The sequence below is a fragment of the Buteo buteo genome, chromosome 29 (assembly GCF_964188355.1).
Source record: "Buteo buteo chromosome 29, bButBut1.hap1.1, whole genome shotgun sequence".
Taxonomy (NCBI): domain Eukaryota; kingdom Metazoa; phylum Chordata; class Aves; order Accipitriformes; family Accipitridae; genus Buteo; species Buteo buteo.
In genome coordinates, this window is record NC_134199.1 from 1347722 (window position 1) to 1368401 (window position 20680).

Genomic DNA, 20680 nt, shown 5'->3' on the forward strand with positions numbered 1-20680 from the left:
CCTCTTTGCTACTGGAAAGAAAACCAAGTCACAATGCTGTTCTTCTAAGGTGTCTCATATCCATAAGGAGAATTATACATAGGGATTTGCACATGAAAAGGACATTCATTTTTACCGAACAAAACGATTTCATGAAGATGATGCAGCATTGTACAATTCCTCTTGCTAGATTATTGCAGCCTCTTGCTTATTCAGGCTATTCAGATTTAAAACACACATGCTAGTCCTGCAGGATGTCTGCAGCAGGGTAGTCCTGTATCAGCCTAAAACCATCTCTGTGACATGTGCCTCGAGATTGATATGAATACAAACAGTCAGCAGAAGGAGGATCACCTGTCAACCCTTTTCCCTACTGCTGTGATTTGCAAACTCATACAGGTCATCACTCAAATGTGTGCCCCAAGCACACCCACACAGGCTACTAACGCATAGCCACAGAGCAGCTGTTAAGACACTGTCAGCCACCCAGTGTAATGTCTTACTTCAAGAATGAAGATTTACCTTCAGTCCCATGTGAGCTACTCGTTGGCCATCTAGATAAACTACCAAAAAGGGGTCTTTTGTGGACCTTCACTGCTGGGGGGGTTAGAAGTTGTACTCATCTGGCACAAGGGAAGCTGAGGCCTGCAATTGATTTTTGAAAGACGCTCGAGACTCAGATGCCAAAACCTCACTGATTTTCAGTACTGCTCCTTGGCTTCTCACACTAATATCCCGTGATGAATTTCTGAGCAACTACGAGTTATTTCTGATTTCAAACACCCAAATCTCTGTGCACTAAGAACAGGGCAGGGAAAGAAACAGTGTCTCTTAGATATGACTTAAGACATGGTATAGTACTCGGGTTTCGCTGACATAGCTGCATCCAGCAGGGATAGGAAGTGAGAAAAATCACAGGACCACTGCCAGCTGCAGGAAAGATTTTGCAGATAAAACCTATTAATTTTGAGTGTAATACTAAAGTCCCACAAATCCTGCCAACACATAGCTTGAGGGAATTTCTAACAAGCTGAATGCTATTGTGTTTTTGGTTGGTTGATTTTTTTTTGTTGTGTTTTTTTTTTTTTTTTTTTTTTTTTTTAAGGGCACCTCAAACAAGCTTGAAAGGAGATAGGGACAAAACTGAAATACCACCTACGTTTAAGAGAGCCTACTAAATGGGATACATTTGTTTTGTCTGAGGAAGCTTGTGGGATACTAGCAAGTGCAAAGTGATGCAGCTAACTTTGAAAAAAAACAACAGAAGGCAGCATCAGTCAGTATTTGTAAAAAGCCAGATATGACTGCTCAAGTTCTTCCTCCTCAAAATATGTAAGTATAACTGAATTATACCTTCCCTTCTAGTTCAATCAAGCTTATGGTAAACTACGAAAAGCCAGCTGGACAGAACTGAGTGGGAAGTGGGAAAGAAAGAGGCCTAGTGCTGACTCTCACACAGGGTGAAATAATCTAATTGCAAATATAAATGGTGCAAAAGACAACTTGAACTGTTGTATATGAAGTCTAATATTTCAAAGAGTTATTTTGACAAAAATTCAAAATGGCACCTTAAGAAGCAAATCACATTTTTGCCAAGTTTGTTCATATACTTTGCAAGAGGCAACACTTTACCAAGACACATGGTATTTTCATTGATGGCAAGCTAAACAAGCCAACATTACCAACAAGACTCACCTGTGACCTCTGAATATTAACATAACCCTCTCCAGCTTCACTGAGATTTAATCACTAGAATTTTTTCTTTTTTCCTTTTAATGAACTTAAATTTTAAGTAGTAATAACATTTCCCCCACTCTAAAGCAATTTTTTAGATTGAACTGCTGAAAAAACCAGCAATTCGTTTTTCTCCTCATTTTACTTGTTGTGGTAAATCTTCTTACTAGTGAATTACCCACTGAAGCTTTGAGAGCATCCTGTCATATGCTCTGGACTATCCATCAATGTTTATGTACTTGTGCTTCACGTGGGAGAAGTCCTATAGCAGATACTGCAAGTTTTAGATAAAGCCACTAGACAATTGCCTCCAGACATCACAAGCCACAAGGCATGCTTGCAGAGAACTGTATGAATTCTCAGGAATGAGCAAAAGCCTCTTTGCATTATCCAAACCCTACCAGAACACTGCTGGCAAAAAAGCATTACCTTTTTCAGGTTCTCATCACAGGGAAGACTCATGATATGGAGAAACAGTGTCACCTAGAGTTCTCCTGGGAAACTCATCCACTCCCAGAATAATATTACACAGATTTCCCTCCCACCTCCCTTCATTTACTTGTGGGGAGAGCTTTAAGCTTCTGTATCGCAATGTCTAATTCCCCAAATATGTAGTGATATCAGCACAGTTATTCTCAGATTTAAGCTTCCAGGAAAGACTAAGAAAGGGAGGTTTCTGAGCACTGCATATACACTGTAGCTTTCAGCTGCCTGAAACATGAGTCAGTCTGAAGTCATTATACTGATATGGAATAGGAATGTAAACAAAATCAAGCCCTTGAGATATTGTTGTCCAGTATGGATGCCTTTCTCAGAGGCAAACTCCTCAAACAGATACAACTGGAATGTGTCAAGGGTTCAGATACAAGGAGAAGGATAATTAGCAATCATAGTTCTTGTGTGAATTGAGGGCTCTCATAACTTACAAAATGGTAGATATGTCTGCACAACGTCTACTTATGGTAGGACAATGATTTTATGAACTACTGTTCTACATCAAATCTGAGGTCACCAATGTTCCCTGTGAGCAGACTTTCGATATTACTGGCTTAAGCCAGATACTGGTGCCAGTGGCACAGAACTCTACAGTATACCTCAGCCAGCTCTGTGCCTCTGAGGAATTAAATCAAATTGCAAACCTATCCTGTGATACAGACTTGTATCCATTTAGGATGGTTTGAAATCATTACATATTTATTTTTACCTAACAACAGGACCTGAATCCAGATCTCTAGAGGTAAAGAGCTAAGGAGGAGTTAATCAGATATATTACTTCACCTTGACCTGTCTTAAAATAAGAGTAAACAACTAAGCCCTGCATTTAATTGCACCACTTAGTAATTACTAAAAAACACTGAGCCCAGCAGAAATTATGTTCTAACTTGGCTCCTGCATTAAAGTTTGCCTTGGGAATCCTAGGACAATTGAAAAACTAGTTAATTAATGATAGTCACATCAACCATTCATGGTGTCCCTGAAGCCCCACACCTCCAAGACAGAGATCTGGAAGTTTTCAGAACACAATGGCTGATTATTGAAAGTATTGCAGTGGCTGGTTCTTCCGTGGTTCAGATCTGCATCGAGGTAAAGAGCCTGGCCATCACCACCTCCTGTGAAGAGACAAAGACAAGTGTAAGGGTACCTCTGCATTTCTTAGCATGGGAAACTGCTATACCAAAAAAAAAAAAAAAAAAAAAAAAAAAAGGACTTAAGTGCTTTTCTTATGGAAACAACTGGAAACCCTAAGTGATGTTTGCTTGGTGTCTTCAGGTGTAAAAGTATGATCAAGTGCATAGCTTTTAAGTGACACTAAAAAAAAATTAATCATCCTATTCTAAACTTAAAAAAAGCAGTGATGCAAGTCAGTAAGAACAAGAAGCCTGACTCAAATGCCTGCATTTAAGATTTGTTTTTTGGTGCTGGAGGATCTTGGAAGCTACCAACTGCGTATTTTCCCTCCAGTAAAGAAAAACCAAAGAATTCTGTTAGCAGACAAAAATCAAAGCTGGGAGAAAAACAAGATCAATAAGGAACAGCACTGGCTTAGTGTTCTAAATCATTATAAAACATGTCAGAGTTAAAAGCATTTTGATTATCTGTGGGTCTATGTCAAGATTCACAGAGCTCACAGTCAGAGAATGCAGTGAAGTGAAATAAATTTAGACAGAAATATGTTAGGAAAACAAAAAGGACGATTCCCCTATTGCTTATAGGGCAACCGTCTAAGAAAACCTACTGAAAACATCTGAAGAATCAAAAGGGTGGAAATTGTGGTGTACAGCTGGAATGGTGTACAACATTCATTTCTACGGATCTACTACCCAAGCTTGCATTTCTCTTATTACTACCCATACTGTACTATATGGTAAATATAAATGACTCTCTTATCTAAGGCTGATAGGAAGAGCCGGTGGGATATATGCTCAACAGTAAAGATCTCTGATATATCTGTGGTACATCATTAACAGTGATTTCTAATTCAGTTACACATACACTGAAGCTCTCACCAGCCTTGCTGATACTAGAGCAGCCCAACTTACAGTCAATTAGAGCACATGCTGCTAAGTGAGAAATCAGCCAACACTTGATGCTACAGAGCAAATCACCAGGCTAGTTGCTCTCCTAACAAGTGTCAAATAAAGCTTTTCAGAAAAAGGACAACTACAATTTTATACCTGTTCCTTGTAAATCCCATTTGGGTGACAACTTTCCTAAGCAGGCTTTTGCCAAAGTCAGCAGCACCACAGATCCAATAAACTTCCAGGACAATTAACATGTTTTATAATTTACCCTGTGTTTCAAAAGCCTCAGTGCAAAGTAAGTTCCTCTTCAAGAACTATTTCTCATCATGAATTAGGCAGTATAAAGGCATGGCTGTGCTTAAAGCTATGAGTTACTATCTTACTCTAAAATGCTTGATATGCAAGTTTTTCCACAGAAAATTTTTGTTGGGTAGTAATATCAGGTTTTGGCCACTTTTATCTCTAACTGTAGCGATACTGAAATACATATATGGTAAATACAGGTGACTCTCTTAGATAAGGCAGATAGGAAGAGCTGGTAGGATATATGCTCAAATTCTCACACTGACTTACCTATAATGATGCATTCGCTGCTGCCAGCCATGAACATGGAGGCTGTTTTGGAAGGCAAGTTAAAGTGCCGAGCTGATAAGAAGGGAGAAAGGCGATCTGAGGGGTCTGATGGGACACTGCTGGAAGAGAGGGTGCTGGAAGCTGGTGAGGCATGATTTTCTGGCTCTGAACCAGTCGTGGCCAGTTCTGGGTGTTTTATGATCACCCACTCGTAGCGTTCCACTTCTGGCTGCAGCTGCATAGGGGCAGAGAAGAGCAAAGCTTTAGTTAGCACACATGCACTACACTGAGAGCTCTACACAGCAAAGAACATTCAAGCCCCTCAGACTCCACTCGGATTAGCCGTAAAGATTACATCAAACAGTCTTTTAGGCCAGATACTGTTTTCTTTCTTTATACCTTTGCTTTTTCAGTGATTGAAGAAATCATGCAGTGTTTTCTGAGTTACCTTATTACATCTTTAAAGAAAATATTCTGTGCAAAGGGAGAAAAAGGGTTACCACAATACTGAGAAGTAAAATTTTCTCCTCCATGTGAAGAGTTCAGTAGACTTTATAAACTAGGAGGGCATATAATCCAGCCTCTTCAAATGGAAGTAAGAGTTACTCACACCAGTACAGTGGTTCTGCCTCCCTACTGGGTAGCAACAATAAAATTTTACTCACCCTAAATACAAAGCATTCCCCAGTTCCAAAGAAACTCAGCTTGTTGCCTCCTCGCCTGCGCTCGCTCCAGTCAGTTGACAGATAAGCACCACAGACCTAGCACAAACAACACCATCAGGAGGCTTTCCATTGAAGAAGAAAGTGTGTTAAACCAATTAATTGCAACATTTCAGAGTCCAGAACTGAAAGTTTTATTTTAGTTTGATTTTCAAAATCTCTGTATCAGTGGATTAAGGCAGCACAAGTACTTACATCTAAAGATAGATTTAAACTGCTTTAACCCACTGGTGGGTACCCTTAAATCCTAACAGTTTCATAAATTATTTCAGATCTGTGAGGCCTTAAAGGAGAAATGTTCCAACATAACCCTAGGTACCAAAACACAAATCACTCCAAACTTCTAAAACCTGACTTCCACTTCCTCATTTTGGCATCCAAAGCAACAGTATTGTCACAAATTGCAGTATGAGCAGTTCTGCCTGAACATTTTCTGGTCATAAACAGTAGCCTTGGTGGCTTTTTCCATTTCAAACTCTAAGTTAAAATCAGCTTAGCTAAGCCAATGCTGAACTAGCTCAGATATTTAAAGCAGCCTATTCAAACAGCATGGGGTTCACTAGTTTACAATAAAGAAAAACACAGCCTTAGAGGGCTGAGCTTTTCTGTGGAGTCTTTTGTTTGCACTAGAAGAATTTCTCGCTACCAGCAATAAGTATCACTGCCAAGTGGACAGACCAAACAATGAAGCTCTAAGAATGAGATGAAAGCAACCCTGCTTTTTTTTTCCCCCAGAAACTATGGTTAAACAGAGCTGTTCTAAGGCACATTTGCTGTTTAGCCTTCACCAGCATTACAAGCAGAGCTCCTAGGACAAAATTATTGAAGAGCCATTTTTTTTATACAGATAAATTGTGTGCATTAAACAAAAAGACGGCCCAAAACTTCATTTGATCTGATATGCCCAAAGTACACGAGAGCCAGAAAACGAGAAGGCAAATTTTCTTCTCTCTAAAATGTAACTATAGACATATGAATAAAGGAGGAATGTAATCCTTTGCAAAAAACCAAAACCCACAACCACCAAATTAAAAAAAAAACATACTTTTTTTGTTTGGGCTATGTTTTGTTGTTTTTTTTTTTGAGGGGTAAGAAACAAATCATACTATAAAAATGAGCATCACTTACAAAGCTGGACTTTTGATATGCTCCATGGCAAGAAGCAAAATAATAAATAAATATCTTCCCTCTTCCCTTTAGATACCATGGGCATTCTATAAGCCATTGGCATATCAATGCAGGCCTGGGATGGCCAGAAACTATACACAGAACTATGAAACAGCCTGGAGCATTAGCATTAGGCAGATGCAAATAAGAGTAGAAATGAGCTTGTTTCATGGACAGTCATTCTGCAGGAACATAAGCAGAAATATAAGCCCACAGGCTGCAATAATAGCTTAACGTTATACACAGAATATTTAGAAGTCATGCACAGTGGCACAGACAACCAGTGCTCATTACAGGAAGCACCTGCGTGCCCTCCTTCAGAGGTTCTGGGAAGCTTTCTTGGTTTATGCAGTATTTTTTTTAAACAAGCATGAGATAAAGCTAATGTTTGTTTTCACATTATGTTGTCCAATATGGTCATACAAGTAGAGCAGAGAACCAACACTCATTAGACATGGCACCTGCGTGCACTCCTCCTCAGGTTCTCACAGCTTGCTTTTTTTTTTTAATCTTTTTTTTCCCCAAACAAGAATGTGATGAAGCTAAAGCTTTTGTTTCCATATTATGTAGTCCTGTATTATTCATACCATTTAAATTCTGCTACTTTCTCTCCTCATATCCTGGAGAAAATGAAAATATCTTCTATGAATCATGAGTTTCTTAACACAATTTCCCAGCCTCTCCCTCGATTCTGCAATTAAGAGAGTCTATAAAGACCTCAGTGAATTACTCTAGTTCATCATCCCACATTACTTACCAGAGAAACAATAGCTGACCAAGACTTAGTTTACAAGATTTACCCAAGAATGCATACTCCCATAATCAACAAATGGAACCATTTAAAGCACGCATTGTTAAAATAACAAAACAAAACTCCAAGTAACTTCAGGTCTCTTGCTTCTTCATTTTATTATAAACAGTTGTGTGTTGCAATACAGCATTATATAACTGCCTAAAACCTAATTTAAGCAGTTGCCTTTCATCTCACTCACCTCTTTTGCTGTGGTCTTGATGAGGAGAAGAGTTGGTTCGTGTCCCTCGCTGTGAGAATAGAACCTGAAGTGCAGAGTACACAAAAATGAGTATTGAAGTATCACCAAATGCAGTTCTTTTCCAACTTAATGTCAGGCACCACCTCCTCCTCCAACTGATGGTATGACAAAAAAGGCATCTGTAGACTAAGCATATTCCTGCAAATGCTTTCTATAGTCCATTGTAAATAACAGAGTTGAGTGTAAATTATTATCAAGCAGTTCTTCTCTACTCAGTTCTCTGTTGTTTATGCCTCTGCAGAACAACTAGAAGACTACCTATCACAAGTAGTATTTTACAGCATTTTGAATTAAGACAACCTAAAGGAAGTTGTGTCTTGAGGACTGATGGCTGTGTCTGAAGAGCTTTCATTTTTTATAGAAAATAATTATGATGCATTCTCTTTGCTTGCTTTTATTCTTCCTCATAGGCATGTGGGGCTGGGACAGCAGACTACTTCCCACCTCAGTACCTCAACTGCAGATATTGAAGTCATTATTAGGATTATAGTCTTCTGTGTCAAGCGCAAGGAGATCTCACATCTAGCTTATCCCACTTTAAAAATAACAACAATCAAAACCAATCACATTTATGGGTAGAGGAATCTCCAGTTTCTGGTTCCCTTATTCTTTGGATCAGTTTGAACGTGGTTATCTACCAAAAGAGCCTGCAGAGCAGCCACTGAATTAAAACATTTATACCCATCGGGGAATGAACCAGTCTCAGAGCAGCATATTGTGTGAACTGATGCAAGTTTGACTTTTCCAGTTGATCTTGGACAGTTTAAAATAGGATATGAAGTGTCCTGGTCAAATGCTGTAGCCAATAGGATTGTCACTTTTACATCCCATCGCTAATAATATTCTCCAGATCAAGTTCTGACTAGGCATGGCCTTTTTATCAGTCCAGGAAACAGTTCACCATTGCTCTCTTTTGCCCTACAGTAGAGAAGAGTGGGGAAGGTTTTCCTTACCTGCTCAGACTACAGCCATGTTCCAAGGTGGTAAAAAGCAAGAGGGGCTGGCAAAGTGCAAATCGCTCCGGGATCCATGACCAGATATCTCGCATCTCTTTCACGCTGACAATTTCAGACTTGAAGTTCTCAGCATGAACTGCTAAGTGCACATTCTGCCTGAGAAATACAATACAAAACATTGAGAAACAATAATTCAACAACAGAACAAGTTTTGGATTACTGGACAGTAACATGCAAAGACAGCTGAACACTAAAAGACCCTAGCAGATATGCTGTTGTTCAAAGCTCCAGCCCATGGGATTAGAAGACCATGACTTAGTGAAGATAATAAACTACTGTGGTTTAACATAATCCTCAAGAGGTAGTGATCTGGCCTTACTGAAATACCTGCAGTAATTCCTCTGTATGGCAGCTGTGGCCTGCACCTTTATATATATATAGGACATAACAGTGAGCTAGCTGGGATGACCATGACCTTAAATATATCAAATTATAATTGCTGTTTGAGACAGTCTCACTGGCGCTATCATTTAAGCATAGAGAACTGAATACCTAAAGAAACAGCCAGGATCTGAAAGGAAGAGGTAGTACTTCCTCCCCCTCTGAGGTCCTGCCTGTATCATGGAATTAGAGAATTCCTAAAACCCTCAGAAATCTTAAGAGGAATCAGTATTACCAGGCTGAGCAATTTTAATCCAAGGCAAATATTTGAAGCTTTTGGAAAGTTCCATGTCTTGGAAACATATCATTACCAATGACTTCCACTTCATTAAGAACTAAAGAAGTTCCTAGGTTCATGGTTACAGACGAAGCCTGAAAACATGAAGGAACGCTAGACACTCACACTGGAAAGCAAACCCCCGTGCCCCCCAGAGGGGTCTGATGCACTCATAAGAACTGATTTATGGCTTTTAGACACTTGAAGGTAATAATAATCATCATCATAATCTTAACCAGCCTTCATTTCTCAGATTAAATAAGCACGCAGACTCAGAGCCTGGGGATTAAACAAGTGTTATTGCATCTGTGGTCAACATTAAAGACTTTTAAAATGCAAGGACGACAGCCAAGTACATGGTGGAAGTGACATAGGAATTTACACAAGATACTAAATTATTGGGCAGCCATTAGTTAAATGAAGCTTTAGGCAGTTTGCTCTGCATGCAAGGGTTCAGTTGCAAGTATTTGCCAATTTTGGGTGGTTTGGTTTTTTGGTTGTGTTTTTTTTTTTTTTTTTTTTTTTTTTGACAATTACACATTTCTTTCCTCTCGGTTTCATGGAACATAAAAAGGACCTCAATACTGCAAATCTGCATGTGTCTGAATAGTTTAGCTCACTCCCTAAACCACACAAACGATACATTTTTTTATTATTTTTCTTGCTTGTAGTACCAAGAGATCAGCAGCATTTGCACTGCACTTTAGAATGGTGCTTGCCTGGAGAGACTGGGAAATGCTTTCTGAAACTTATTGTAGCTGCCTTAGTGTCAGCATTTCTAATGAAGTGACTCCTTAGGTCACTTAAAAAAAATTACTGCTTCCTCTAGCAAAATGAACCAAATCACTACTTGCATTGCTACCCTGCATTATTTAAGTAGCAAGGAACTTATATGGACACCTATTTAAGCAAGCTGCAACTATTAATGGGTTTTAAAACTTACAGTATCACTGACTAGGACATTATTGTGCTTTTAAACACAGCAAGCTGAGGCACAGGAGAGATCAACTGAAGGAAAGTATGAGCCAAGACTTGAACCCACATCTTCAGAATCTTACTTTAGGTCTCACCCGCCTGGTCCTGTCTGGTCTGCAGCTAAAGACTGGTGGCACTACGGAACAGAGCTGAGAAACAAAGCCTTGGTTTCAGTTCATCAGAAATTACATTTTTTCTCACATTCAAGGAATTAAAAATATTTAGGGCAGTCAACTAGTTTATTAGAGTCAATTTCTGGAGGAAAAGTAATGATGATAAATAGGCTAAGAATTAGTAGCAAATATCAAAACAGTTTCAACCTTACTAAACCTCAAACAAGCAAGCCTCAATTATTTGTATGCTTGGTCTGTACATTCTTCACACTTAGGTGATCTGTTTGGGCAACTAAACTTAAGTACTTGTTCCTAAAAGGCTTTAAACCTCAGTGTACCTTTTCTTTTGCCTCTGTTCCTTCTCCTGGCTACTGTGAACTGCTGATTTAAGGACTTTCCTACCCAGACCCCACTTGAAGCCTGTGTTCAGCAGAATTCATAGTAACACATCACTGAGTACCCTGTGTCTTCCTACAACTTTTCCACATAGGTAGAATATAAACAGATCCTTCTGATTTACTAGACAGCATTTACCATTGTATTGGCCATTTAAAACTATTCCAGGCATGCCATTTCTGCCCCTTGACTATCATAGTGAATCATTTTATTTTTAATGTCACCATTCAGTTAGTAAAACCTAGACTGTAGCTTGACTGAAGGATTTGAAATAAAATGACCTGCTATTTCCTAGTCATAAATCACAGCCGCAGGTGCTTAAGACTGAAACCTGATCCTGTGTTGAGACCAGTGTCAATACACAGCCTGCACCTATATCAAACCAAACTCTGCTCCTTAACAAAAATACAAGCGTTTTTTGGTGGTCAGAAAATTGCAATTAGAATTACAAGTATCTAACTGAAAATCACCTACTTCAGTTGTGTAGTTTCTTTTCAAAGTAGTAAATGAGTGCAGTTTTCCTCAATTCTTCATGTTGGCTTATTACGACTGGCATGACAACTTTCTATTGATTGCTGATGTTGGAAAGACATGTTCAATTGTTATTATCCCAAAGGAAATTAGCTTTAGAAAAGTAGCACAATTTAAATGTTTAATAAAGCAGCTTATTTGCTATTTTCATAGGACCGTTGTTTTTACAGCTCTATCATTAATACAATGTGCTTCAGAGACCTCAAAGTTCCTGACGATAAAGCCAACGTTGATGACATGCGGTAGCAGCTGTCACAGTGGATATGCTCTGTCTCTGTATGTATTCCAAGACAACAAATACCACACTCCAAGGTGTGACGCACTGAATTACATCCTCTAGCTCTACTTTGTTTTGGGTCAAAACTTATAGGGTCTGCATTATCTTTAAAATCCAGTATAATTTCAGTTAGGGCATAAATGCATGGTAGAAGTGATATGTTGTTTCTCAGTCATAAATGGCAATAGAAGCCATATGTGGTGTATAAGCCTGAAGTCTAATCCTGTGTTGAGATCAGTGTCAACAGACAACCTGCATCTACCCAAGCCCCCTCAAACCCAAACTATGTGCTTCCTAGCAGAAATTAAGGCTTTCTGCTGCTTCCAGAACATTGTAACTACAGTAAAATAATACACGCATTGAAGATTTGCTTGGCTGAAATTAACAGCCTGCTGATTTATTAAATGTAAAGTCTCAACACACAGGATATGATATGAAACATGCTTTGATAAGTCTCTTAAGGTGTTCTTTCAGACATGAAAACATGAGGAAATTAATTCCAATTTTGATTTTATAAATTAGTGCAAATGTTAGTGTGCATCACTCACTAAAGTTAACTCAGGGCACCTGCAACAAGGCCAGAAGATTCTCAAAGGCATTAATTTAACCCCACACATCTGTGGTATTTAATACTCACAGGGCAGTCTTTCTCCTTTTTAAGTTCTCTGCTTATCAGGTATCACAATCCACTCGGTTTTGTTCTTTAAGATTTGCTTTTCAGGCCAAGACTTGATGAATGACTTCATTAACCATTAATGCTATATGGCTGAGTAACTCTGACCTCCTTGACACAGGATAATAGTCTTGTCTTATTGCCTCTAAAAAAAACCCTACCTACTTAAAAATAAATATAATCTAGTATGAATAGAGACAAGTCACTTTTAGGAGTGTGCCAAGTTGAGTTCAGTCCAACATCTTTCCAATTAACTGCAGAAAGCTTGCAAAGAAGAAAAAACATTGAGTATGTCTCACATCTGCAACAGCATATACCAGGTTTGGATGTGGGACAATACCTAACAGTTCTGAAGACATGTTACTTGAGATGTTTTTAAAAAGTGACACTTTTTCTTCCAGTGTAGAAAGGACTTACCTCCCACCATTAACATTACTCTTCTCCATTCTGGAGAACAGGCTTGTATTGCTGTATGGAACTGCTATGTTGAGTAGCTGGGCCCGTGATCCCTTATCTTACAACTCTGCAGGTGCTTTGAACTAACTTTGCAAGAGTATTCAGGAGATGTTACACAGCAATCAGATGCTATAATTGCTGCCCTGCTTCTCCTGCCCCAGCATTAGCAATAATGACAGCCTCGGAAAAAATAACCAGCCAAAGACAGAAGAAACAAGCAAAGTGCAAAGATTCAAGTGTTTTAACCTACCTTTTGGGAGATGCAACACTGCAAACAGGAGGGGTGCAGTGGGTATGGAATTGACAGAAGAAGAACGTATAAGGAGAAAGACAAAAAAAGATAGAAAAGATCAGTGATTTCCTACATTTGCAACAAAGTGAATGAAAGGAGCCTGGAGAGAAACAAAGGTTTGACATGAATCATCAAGCACAAGAAAAACAAACAAACAAAAAGACAGGTTAAAATATTTTCCATTTCCATTTTTTTTTCCTTTTTTGCTACCTGCTTGTAGTTATCTGATTGGAAAATAATTCATCATCTCCTTGCACAGGCCAAACACATCTGGACAAGACAACTCACATCCTATCAAGCACTAGAGAAAAGCTCACTTCTCCAGCACCCACATCTGCCCACACTGGGACCCAAACTGAACCAAATTCACAGCAGTACCATGCCAGGCGATGCTGAAAAGTTTCACTATGTTTATAAAAGTAGCCAAGAGAGGATAAAAGTTTTTCACTAGCAACTCTGCCTGGTAAAGCAGTAACTACTGGCATTATTTGGGTATGAATTTACTGTATTTTGCTTTGAAGACATCACTGTTGTTCTGAGCAAGAATACCTCTACAACATTTAACACAACGGGAGCTTCTGGATTTTTTTTGTGGTTGCTTGGGGATTTTTTTGTTTTGTTTGGGTGGGGTTTTTAAAATTTATTTTTATTTTATTTAAAGCTCTCATTTTGTTGCTGAAGAATATACTCAGAAAGGTTATTACGACTTTCCTGAACTTCAGTATAGGAAGAAAAGGTACACATCAGAAGAGTTAATACTTCTGGTTGCAAGTCCCAAATACAATGGTCTGAACTCTACCCAACATGACACTCCAGTGGCTAAAGGCTTTGAAATATTTGAGACTGACAGAGCTGCCTCTTCCAAGACATGAGCAAAATAAAGCACAAGCTAATTGTAAACCAAACTGTGAGTCTAAAAATAAACCGTTGGAAAAGACTGGAGGGAACTTTACATGTACTTAGGCACATGAAAGAAGTTCAGCTAACATTTACTTTATTTTATAGGCTGAAATCTGCTAAGTATATATTTCAATACCATGGAATGGTGTCTGTTTGCAACTAACTCAGCAACACAATTGGCTGTAAGACCCTAATACATCAGTGGCTGGTACCTTCGGATTTTTGAAGATTTAGAGAAAATGGAAGACTGTCCCTCTAGAATACCAAGTTCTACATATCACACTTACTGACCCCAGTAGACTTCTAGAAGTCATCCTCCTTTCAGAGGTCAGGACAGTTGACAAAACTGTTCAACACTTAAACTTAGATTTCAAAAAGAGTTGGGAGAAGTTTTCTGCAGTCACAGAAGGCCTTAGAGAAACAGAACACGGCTACAATGCCAGTATTTATCTGCACGCACATTCGCACTTGGCAAGAAGCTAACTGTGTTCAGATTAATATATTGCTGCCTTTCTATACACATGTAGCGGTCCTTCAGCTAAGCTTTTTATTGCCATGGCTTTTACTATCACATTGGACCAGGATTTCATTTACTAGTTTCACAGCTGGTTTTACCTCCCCTCATTTCTGAAAAGAAATTGTGATTATGCAATCATCTTTTGGATCAGTATCCTCACTCTTCTCTTCCACAGTTCTTTTGAAATCATTATTTCTAATAGCACATGAACCTGTCACAAAATATGTCAACTCCTACCTATGATTACTATACTCTTGACTTTCAGGAGGCTTACAGTCAAACTAATTTTAAAAGTAACCTGTAAATAAGACTTATTTATTCCTTGTTCTGTTAATATAATGCCCTAGTTAAGCAAAACATTCCCAGCTGGGACAGTGTTTGCCTACTTACACTAAAGAAACTGCTGAATTCACTGTACTAGGCAGCATGAAATTGACATTTTATACAAATAATCTCATATCTAAGAACTAATTTTCACATTTGGATAATTTTCTTCCAAGTAACTTATTAGTGTTTTTTCCAGCTTTGCTAAAATGCCTTTTAGTTTAAAAACAGCTTGTGAAAGACAATTTTGAGATACGATACTCGCAATTAGTATGTACCTGTAAAAAGTAATTATAAATTAATCACTGAGTAAGCTATGAGAAACTGCTTTGTTTCTCTTGTATGGTAACACTTCAGTTACGCTTTTCATTACAATCCCAGCAATGCTTAATTTTGGGGCTGCTGACTTTTTCTGCAGAGAAAAATAAAATCAGCAGAGAGACCAGCACGTACCAGTAAAGCTTCCCCACCAGTCACCCAAGACTAACTGACTGCTTATCATGCTGGGAAAATTCACAAGATCACTCAGGCTACCTGTAGCAAGAGCCCTACCTTTTCTGTTTGACCGTGATGCCCTTCTGCTGCAAAGCCTTCTCATTGGCCATCTGCAGAAGCTGGATCTCCTTCCGTGAGAAAAGGCGGATAGCAAAAGCTTTTTCCAAAAGCCTCTCTGGAGACACTGACTTGGCAATGTCTCTCACAAAAGCTCGAATGTCCTGCTGTATGCTGTCAGACTCCATGGGCTGCCCAGCTCTGACCTTGTGAAAAAATTTCAGAAGAGCCAGCGCAACACGATAGAGAACTTTGTAGCCCTCCACCAGAAACACATCAAAGACCCGAGCAACGTACACCATAGGCAGTTCTCCAAAGAGCCACCGTTGCCAGTCAGAGTATACCTCCAACACATCCTCGGACACTGCCACCATCAGCTTATGTGCTGCCTGACAGTACTTGTTAACCAGGTCACCAAAGGTCATGCAGGAGGACTCAAAAGCTAAGAACGTCTGATCAATGAGCCGCTTAGATGGGTCATTGCAAGCAAGGATGCGACAAACCTGTTCAAAGCACTCTGCCTCATCTTTGCTGTAGTGGAGGAGCAAAGCTATCACAGAAGGCAGCGCTGGGCAAAACGATATGTCTGGGAACTGATTTGCAATGCACAATATAATCTTCCTGACTGCCCCGATGCCTTCTGCATTCAAGCAGTACGTGGGGACCAGGCTGTTATCCACAAACTCTGGTAGCGGAAGGGAGCTACTGTTACGTTTTCCAACAATCTTCACAACAATGTCCCGGTACACATTTGCATCTGGGGTCACTGTGCGGCATGGGATATTGCTAATCAGTTTGTGGTATGCTTTGGCTCTCAGAGAGTGGTTCTTGGACCAGTAGCCCTGCCGGGCCAGCTGCTTGAGCTCCTGGAATTCTGTGCATGTTAGCTCCTTTGCATCCTGGCTCTGGACAGTAACATCCATTTTGTCCCAATCCACAAAGCGGTTGTATTCATCCATGGCTCCAGGAGAAGCATATCAGATAAATCAATGAGAATGGTGACCTTATTTGGTCATTAAATGACTTGCAGCTTTTTCTGCAAAAGGAAAAGTAAAAAAGTAGAGGCTTGAGTAACAGGTAATCTCCCATTTTCTTTAGGAACACACATGTACATTCAATTTGTTCCTGCAATGCCAAAACTGTTTTCTAAAGCAAAGATAGATATATGCCTTCTTACTTTTAAGCCAAACTTTACTTCTAGTCTGTCAGTGACTCATACTGAATTAATTTATCAATGGCCAGCCAACAGGTTGATTCTGAGGACATCTCCACAGGAAATTAATCTCCCTAACTAAAGGTCCAAGCTGAGGCATGGACCTTTATGTTAACTTCTCGGAGAACAGAAGCCTCCCACTTAAAAAATATCCATTGTAAAGCCTGTTCAATTTGCAATCTCTCTTCCTAATTCTCCGGGGAAGTAACTGTTATTTATACTACAAGGATGCAGTCTCACAAGCTGCTTACACTGTTCTAAGACTGGGTGGCCAGTGACAAGAGATACTGACCTCCTGCTAGCCACAGCCGTGTGTTCTTAGTAATTTCTTGGTACTGGTACTAGCACTTGTGTGGCCACACAGTCACTGAGATTAGCTTGTTAGTCTGGTACAATTTTTCTATTCCACTGGATAAGATGCTCAGCTGTATGGTCAGCTAGATTAGTGCCACAACAAAGATGAGTGCAGGACAGAACCACCCTTTCTGACTGCAGTACAGGCTCACATCAGCTTAAACCAGCTTCTTAATTCTCTCAAGTACTGCACTGGGCTTTTCTGGTCCTGACCTTGCACACACTTCTATGATCAAATCACCCTCTAGAGGGCCTGCTATCACCAACATTAGAAGATTTTAGAAACGCACACCACTGCAATAGCACCAGGAGCTGAAAGACCAGGTTCTGGCCTCTAGTTCCTCAAACCACATGTTTACATGATCTACCAATTGACTCCACCTTTAAAGTACACCTGTGTCCCAGCAGACATCATGACTGCAACCACTAATGGCCATACCTGAATCAGCTTTAATCGTGTCAGTACAAAACTAGAAGGGGAGATACAATAAAATGCACTAATAACAGCAGACAACAGGTTTGCCCAGTGCTGGAACACCTCTGCCAACGTGTCCTCGCTGCCAGATTAAAGCTAGGAAGCACATGGCTGTTGATGCTGCACACTCTGCAAAGGCAGATAATCCCTATAAAATGCAACAGGCCTATAAAACTGTTTTGTATGATTAAGACATTATGTAGGAAGGTTAAATCAACAATAACAGTTATTGAAATGCTTCCAAAGAACCCTTGGTCATTCCTGCGTCAACAGACTGGAGAATGCATGGAACTTGACATTTATCAGCATGATCTTTTGTACAATAGGTACATTAAAATGATTTGAAACTCGTAAGGTAGATACACCATCAAGACAGACATCCTCCCTACTTCACTATAGGAAAGTAAAACATTTTACCCAAAGTAGACAGAAGTTTGTAAACATACAATTAGCATTAGCTTGGACAGCCATACATTTAATTCAGACAGTTTTAGATTCTGACTAAATACTAATCTGGGTATTTTGGAATCACATGCTGGAACTCCAAAATTTTAACTCCTCTTTTAAAAGGTTGGCACCAACACACAGAAGCCCTTCAGAGAAAGCTTTTGGATTGTTCTTCTCTACCAAATATTTACTTCAGTTTTTTTTTTTTTTTAAATGAAAAGAAGATTCTTTCTGAGTCATCTTTGTACAACCCAAGAGTAATACAGAAACGCTCACCATTTCTTTTTGTTGTATTCTTCCACATCTGAAGCCAATTCTCAGACTGTAATTAAAGGAAGCAACACACTGTCCCAACTCCAGTTCTGAAAGTGAGATATCTTATGATGTTCAGAAATGACACCTCTCAGTGTGAGCTGAGAGTGTCTCTTCAGGATATGCAAAGACAGTAACGGTAGGATACCAGTCCATCAGAGTCAGTGTCAGCTCTGTGGAAATTCACATTTTTCTGTCATTCTCCACCTGGGAATCATAGGGAAACTCATTATCTTTAATTCAAATCCTAGAATAAGATCCTCATGGAGAAGAGAAATTTAACCCTATTTAGAAGTGACCAAAACATGGATGAACCATTCTGTTCATGGTCAATTCAGTATAGAAACTATTACTATCCTGTGCTTGCTGGAATCTCCACTATGCAACAGCATCCCCGTTCTGCCATCACCCCTGGGAGCTGCTTATATTTTTATTAGGGAGGGTTAAGTAAAACGTCCATCATACAAGACAACTTCCAAGATACTCAGAGTTACATCTTGGCTGTCCTTTTTCCTGTAAACTTTCTTCTCCCTCCTCCTTACCCTTTCCTGTCTCATTTTCTGTCATTCAGAGACACAGGCATATTTAGAAGTTGCGTCAGTCATGTTTCCCTCCAGAAGTTACTGCCCGTTCCAGGAACTAATGAATTTGATGAGTATGTGCTCCTCAGCAAGCTCACTGAAGTCCGTGGCTAGAGGATGGAAGTCAGACTGCCAGAACTTTTGATTTGAGCTCACAGTCTTATACATACTTTGGCTGGGATAAATCTGCTGGGTCTGCAAGTAGGTCTGGCTGCTTATGCTTTTCAAAGCTCTAGATGCTGCAAGAAAAAATGACAGCAAAGCAAACGGGCATTGTCAAGATTGCCAGAGCATGACCAGCTCTTAACTGTGCTTGCAAAACTAACAGAATTAGTGTGCTTCAGTGTAATGGTGCATAGCTCCTGACACTGTGCCAACAGCTACTGTAAGCCAGCAGGCCTCAAATGGGGAGTATTTACTTGCCAAAGGAGAAGAGCCCAAGAAAATTCCAGCCAGCCTTCATGTCATCCTCCTCCCACTCCTGAAACTTCTTCCATTCCTCCCCCTCTCTGGGCAAATTCTCTCTCTTCTGGCAACCATGTAAAGAGCAATGTTTAACTTTGAACTGGTGGGAAGAGGAGACAAAAAGCTATCTGACATTCAGTAGCAAAGGGCTAGCTGGTTGTGGCTGTCTCCTACCCACCTCTCCTACCACAAGAGGATTACTCTTGCTAGAGTAACTTCAGAGAAGTTAGCATCATGTTGTGGTAAGTATCCTCTAACTGGACATTGGGACAACAGGATGGATCAGCACCTGAACTGCACAGGACTGAAATGCTTACACAGAACTGAAATGCCTACAAGTACCTGTTAGAACAGAATTATAAGGGGACTGTAAAAATTAGCAAAAAAAATATATTACTCATAACAACAATACAGCTTGAAAGTTATGTATACCTTATTTAAGGGGAAGCGGTCATTATCCTTTCTAGTCAGACTGACTTTTATAAAAAACAGTAGGAATTAACACAGAAGAACAAAACCAGGAAAAAAAAAAAAAGCTTTTTTCTTAGTAACTGCCATGCAATTTTGAGATTGTTAGATCTATTAGTCTACAACGGAGCTCTTCAGTTAAGTGCAATATAAAATAAACAAAACACAACACACAAGTGAGAAGTAGAACTACAAAAATATTGAAGATATGCCAAAAATGGCTGCAGAACAGGCAAAAGATTTTTCAAGGTTAAGTTTAAATTATGAAGCAAGCAAGTAAGCATTACAATTGAAAACCAAGCAATGACCATGGTAACTGGAACTGGCATGATTTCAAGTCAGTGACTTAATTTTTAGGAAATATTTAGCTTGCTAGTCTAGCCACATTTTCCATTCCATTCCCTAGTTCTCATTGTTATTTGGGCTACTTTCAGAAGACGGCTGAAAACTGCACTGAATTTGTAGAAAATATACAGCAGTGAAGCCAAGCGTGACAGTCAAATTCCGATACTGCCTGTGAAGAAAAATTCTATGAAAGTGTCTAAAAATACATCGGCAGGAAAAGAGAAGATTTGAATTATGACTTACCTTCATTATGGGGAATACAAGCTACAATTTTACTAAAGATAACAGGGCTAGGGACAACTTTAATAACTGTTTTTGCTTTCCAAAATGCAGGAATTGGCAAACTGAAGTATCTGAAGTACAAATAATCCAGAGGACAATTTTTTATTTCAAATCCAGACTACATGCATACTCCACAGTAGTGAAATATTTACATTCTAAACTTCTTAAAAATAAATCCTAACTTCAGTTAAAACCTGAGATTATGTGATCTGATATTGCTTTTAATAAACACAAAGTTTCCTAAAAAAAAACAAATTATAATTATTCAGGAAAACCTTGTCCCCTATTCCATTTAGGTATTCTTGCAAC

The 20680-nt window shown here is 39.3% G+C and overlaps 1 protein-coding gene across 5 annotated transcripts in view; it reads right to left on the reverse strand.

Moving 5' to 3' along the window:
• Positions 1-1019: 1019 nt before the first annotated feature.
• TBC1D24 (TBC1 domain family member 24) overlaps positions 1020-20680 on the reverse strand; it is a 28465-nt gene continuing 8804 nt past the window's right edge. For 3 of the 5 annotated variants that reach the window (XM_075059250.1, XM_075059251.1, XM_075059252.1), the window contains 7 exons: positions 15430-16465; positions 13095-13112; positions 8703-8861; positions 7690-7753; positions 5474-5569; positions 4809-5043; positions 1020-3323 (listed from right to left, as the gene is read on the reverse strand). In XM_075059250.1, coding sequence (XP_074915351.1) covers positions 3169-3323; positions 4809-5043; positions 5474-5569; positions 7690-7753; positions 8703-8861; positions 13095-13112; positions 15430-16388 — 1686 coding nt within the window. In that variant the 5' untranslated portion in view covers positions 16389-16465 and the 3' untranslated portion in view covers positions 1020-3168. Of the gene's footprint in view, positions 3324-4808; positions 5044-5473; positions 5570-7689; positions 7754-8702; positions 8862-13094; positions 13113-15429; positions 16466-18194; positions 18241-18772; positions 19051-20680 lie in introns of all 5 variants that reach the window. The other 2 variants (XM_075059253.1, XM_075059254.1) reach the window with 2 other exon arrangements.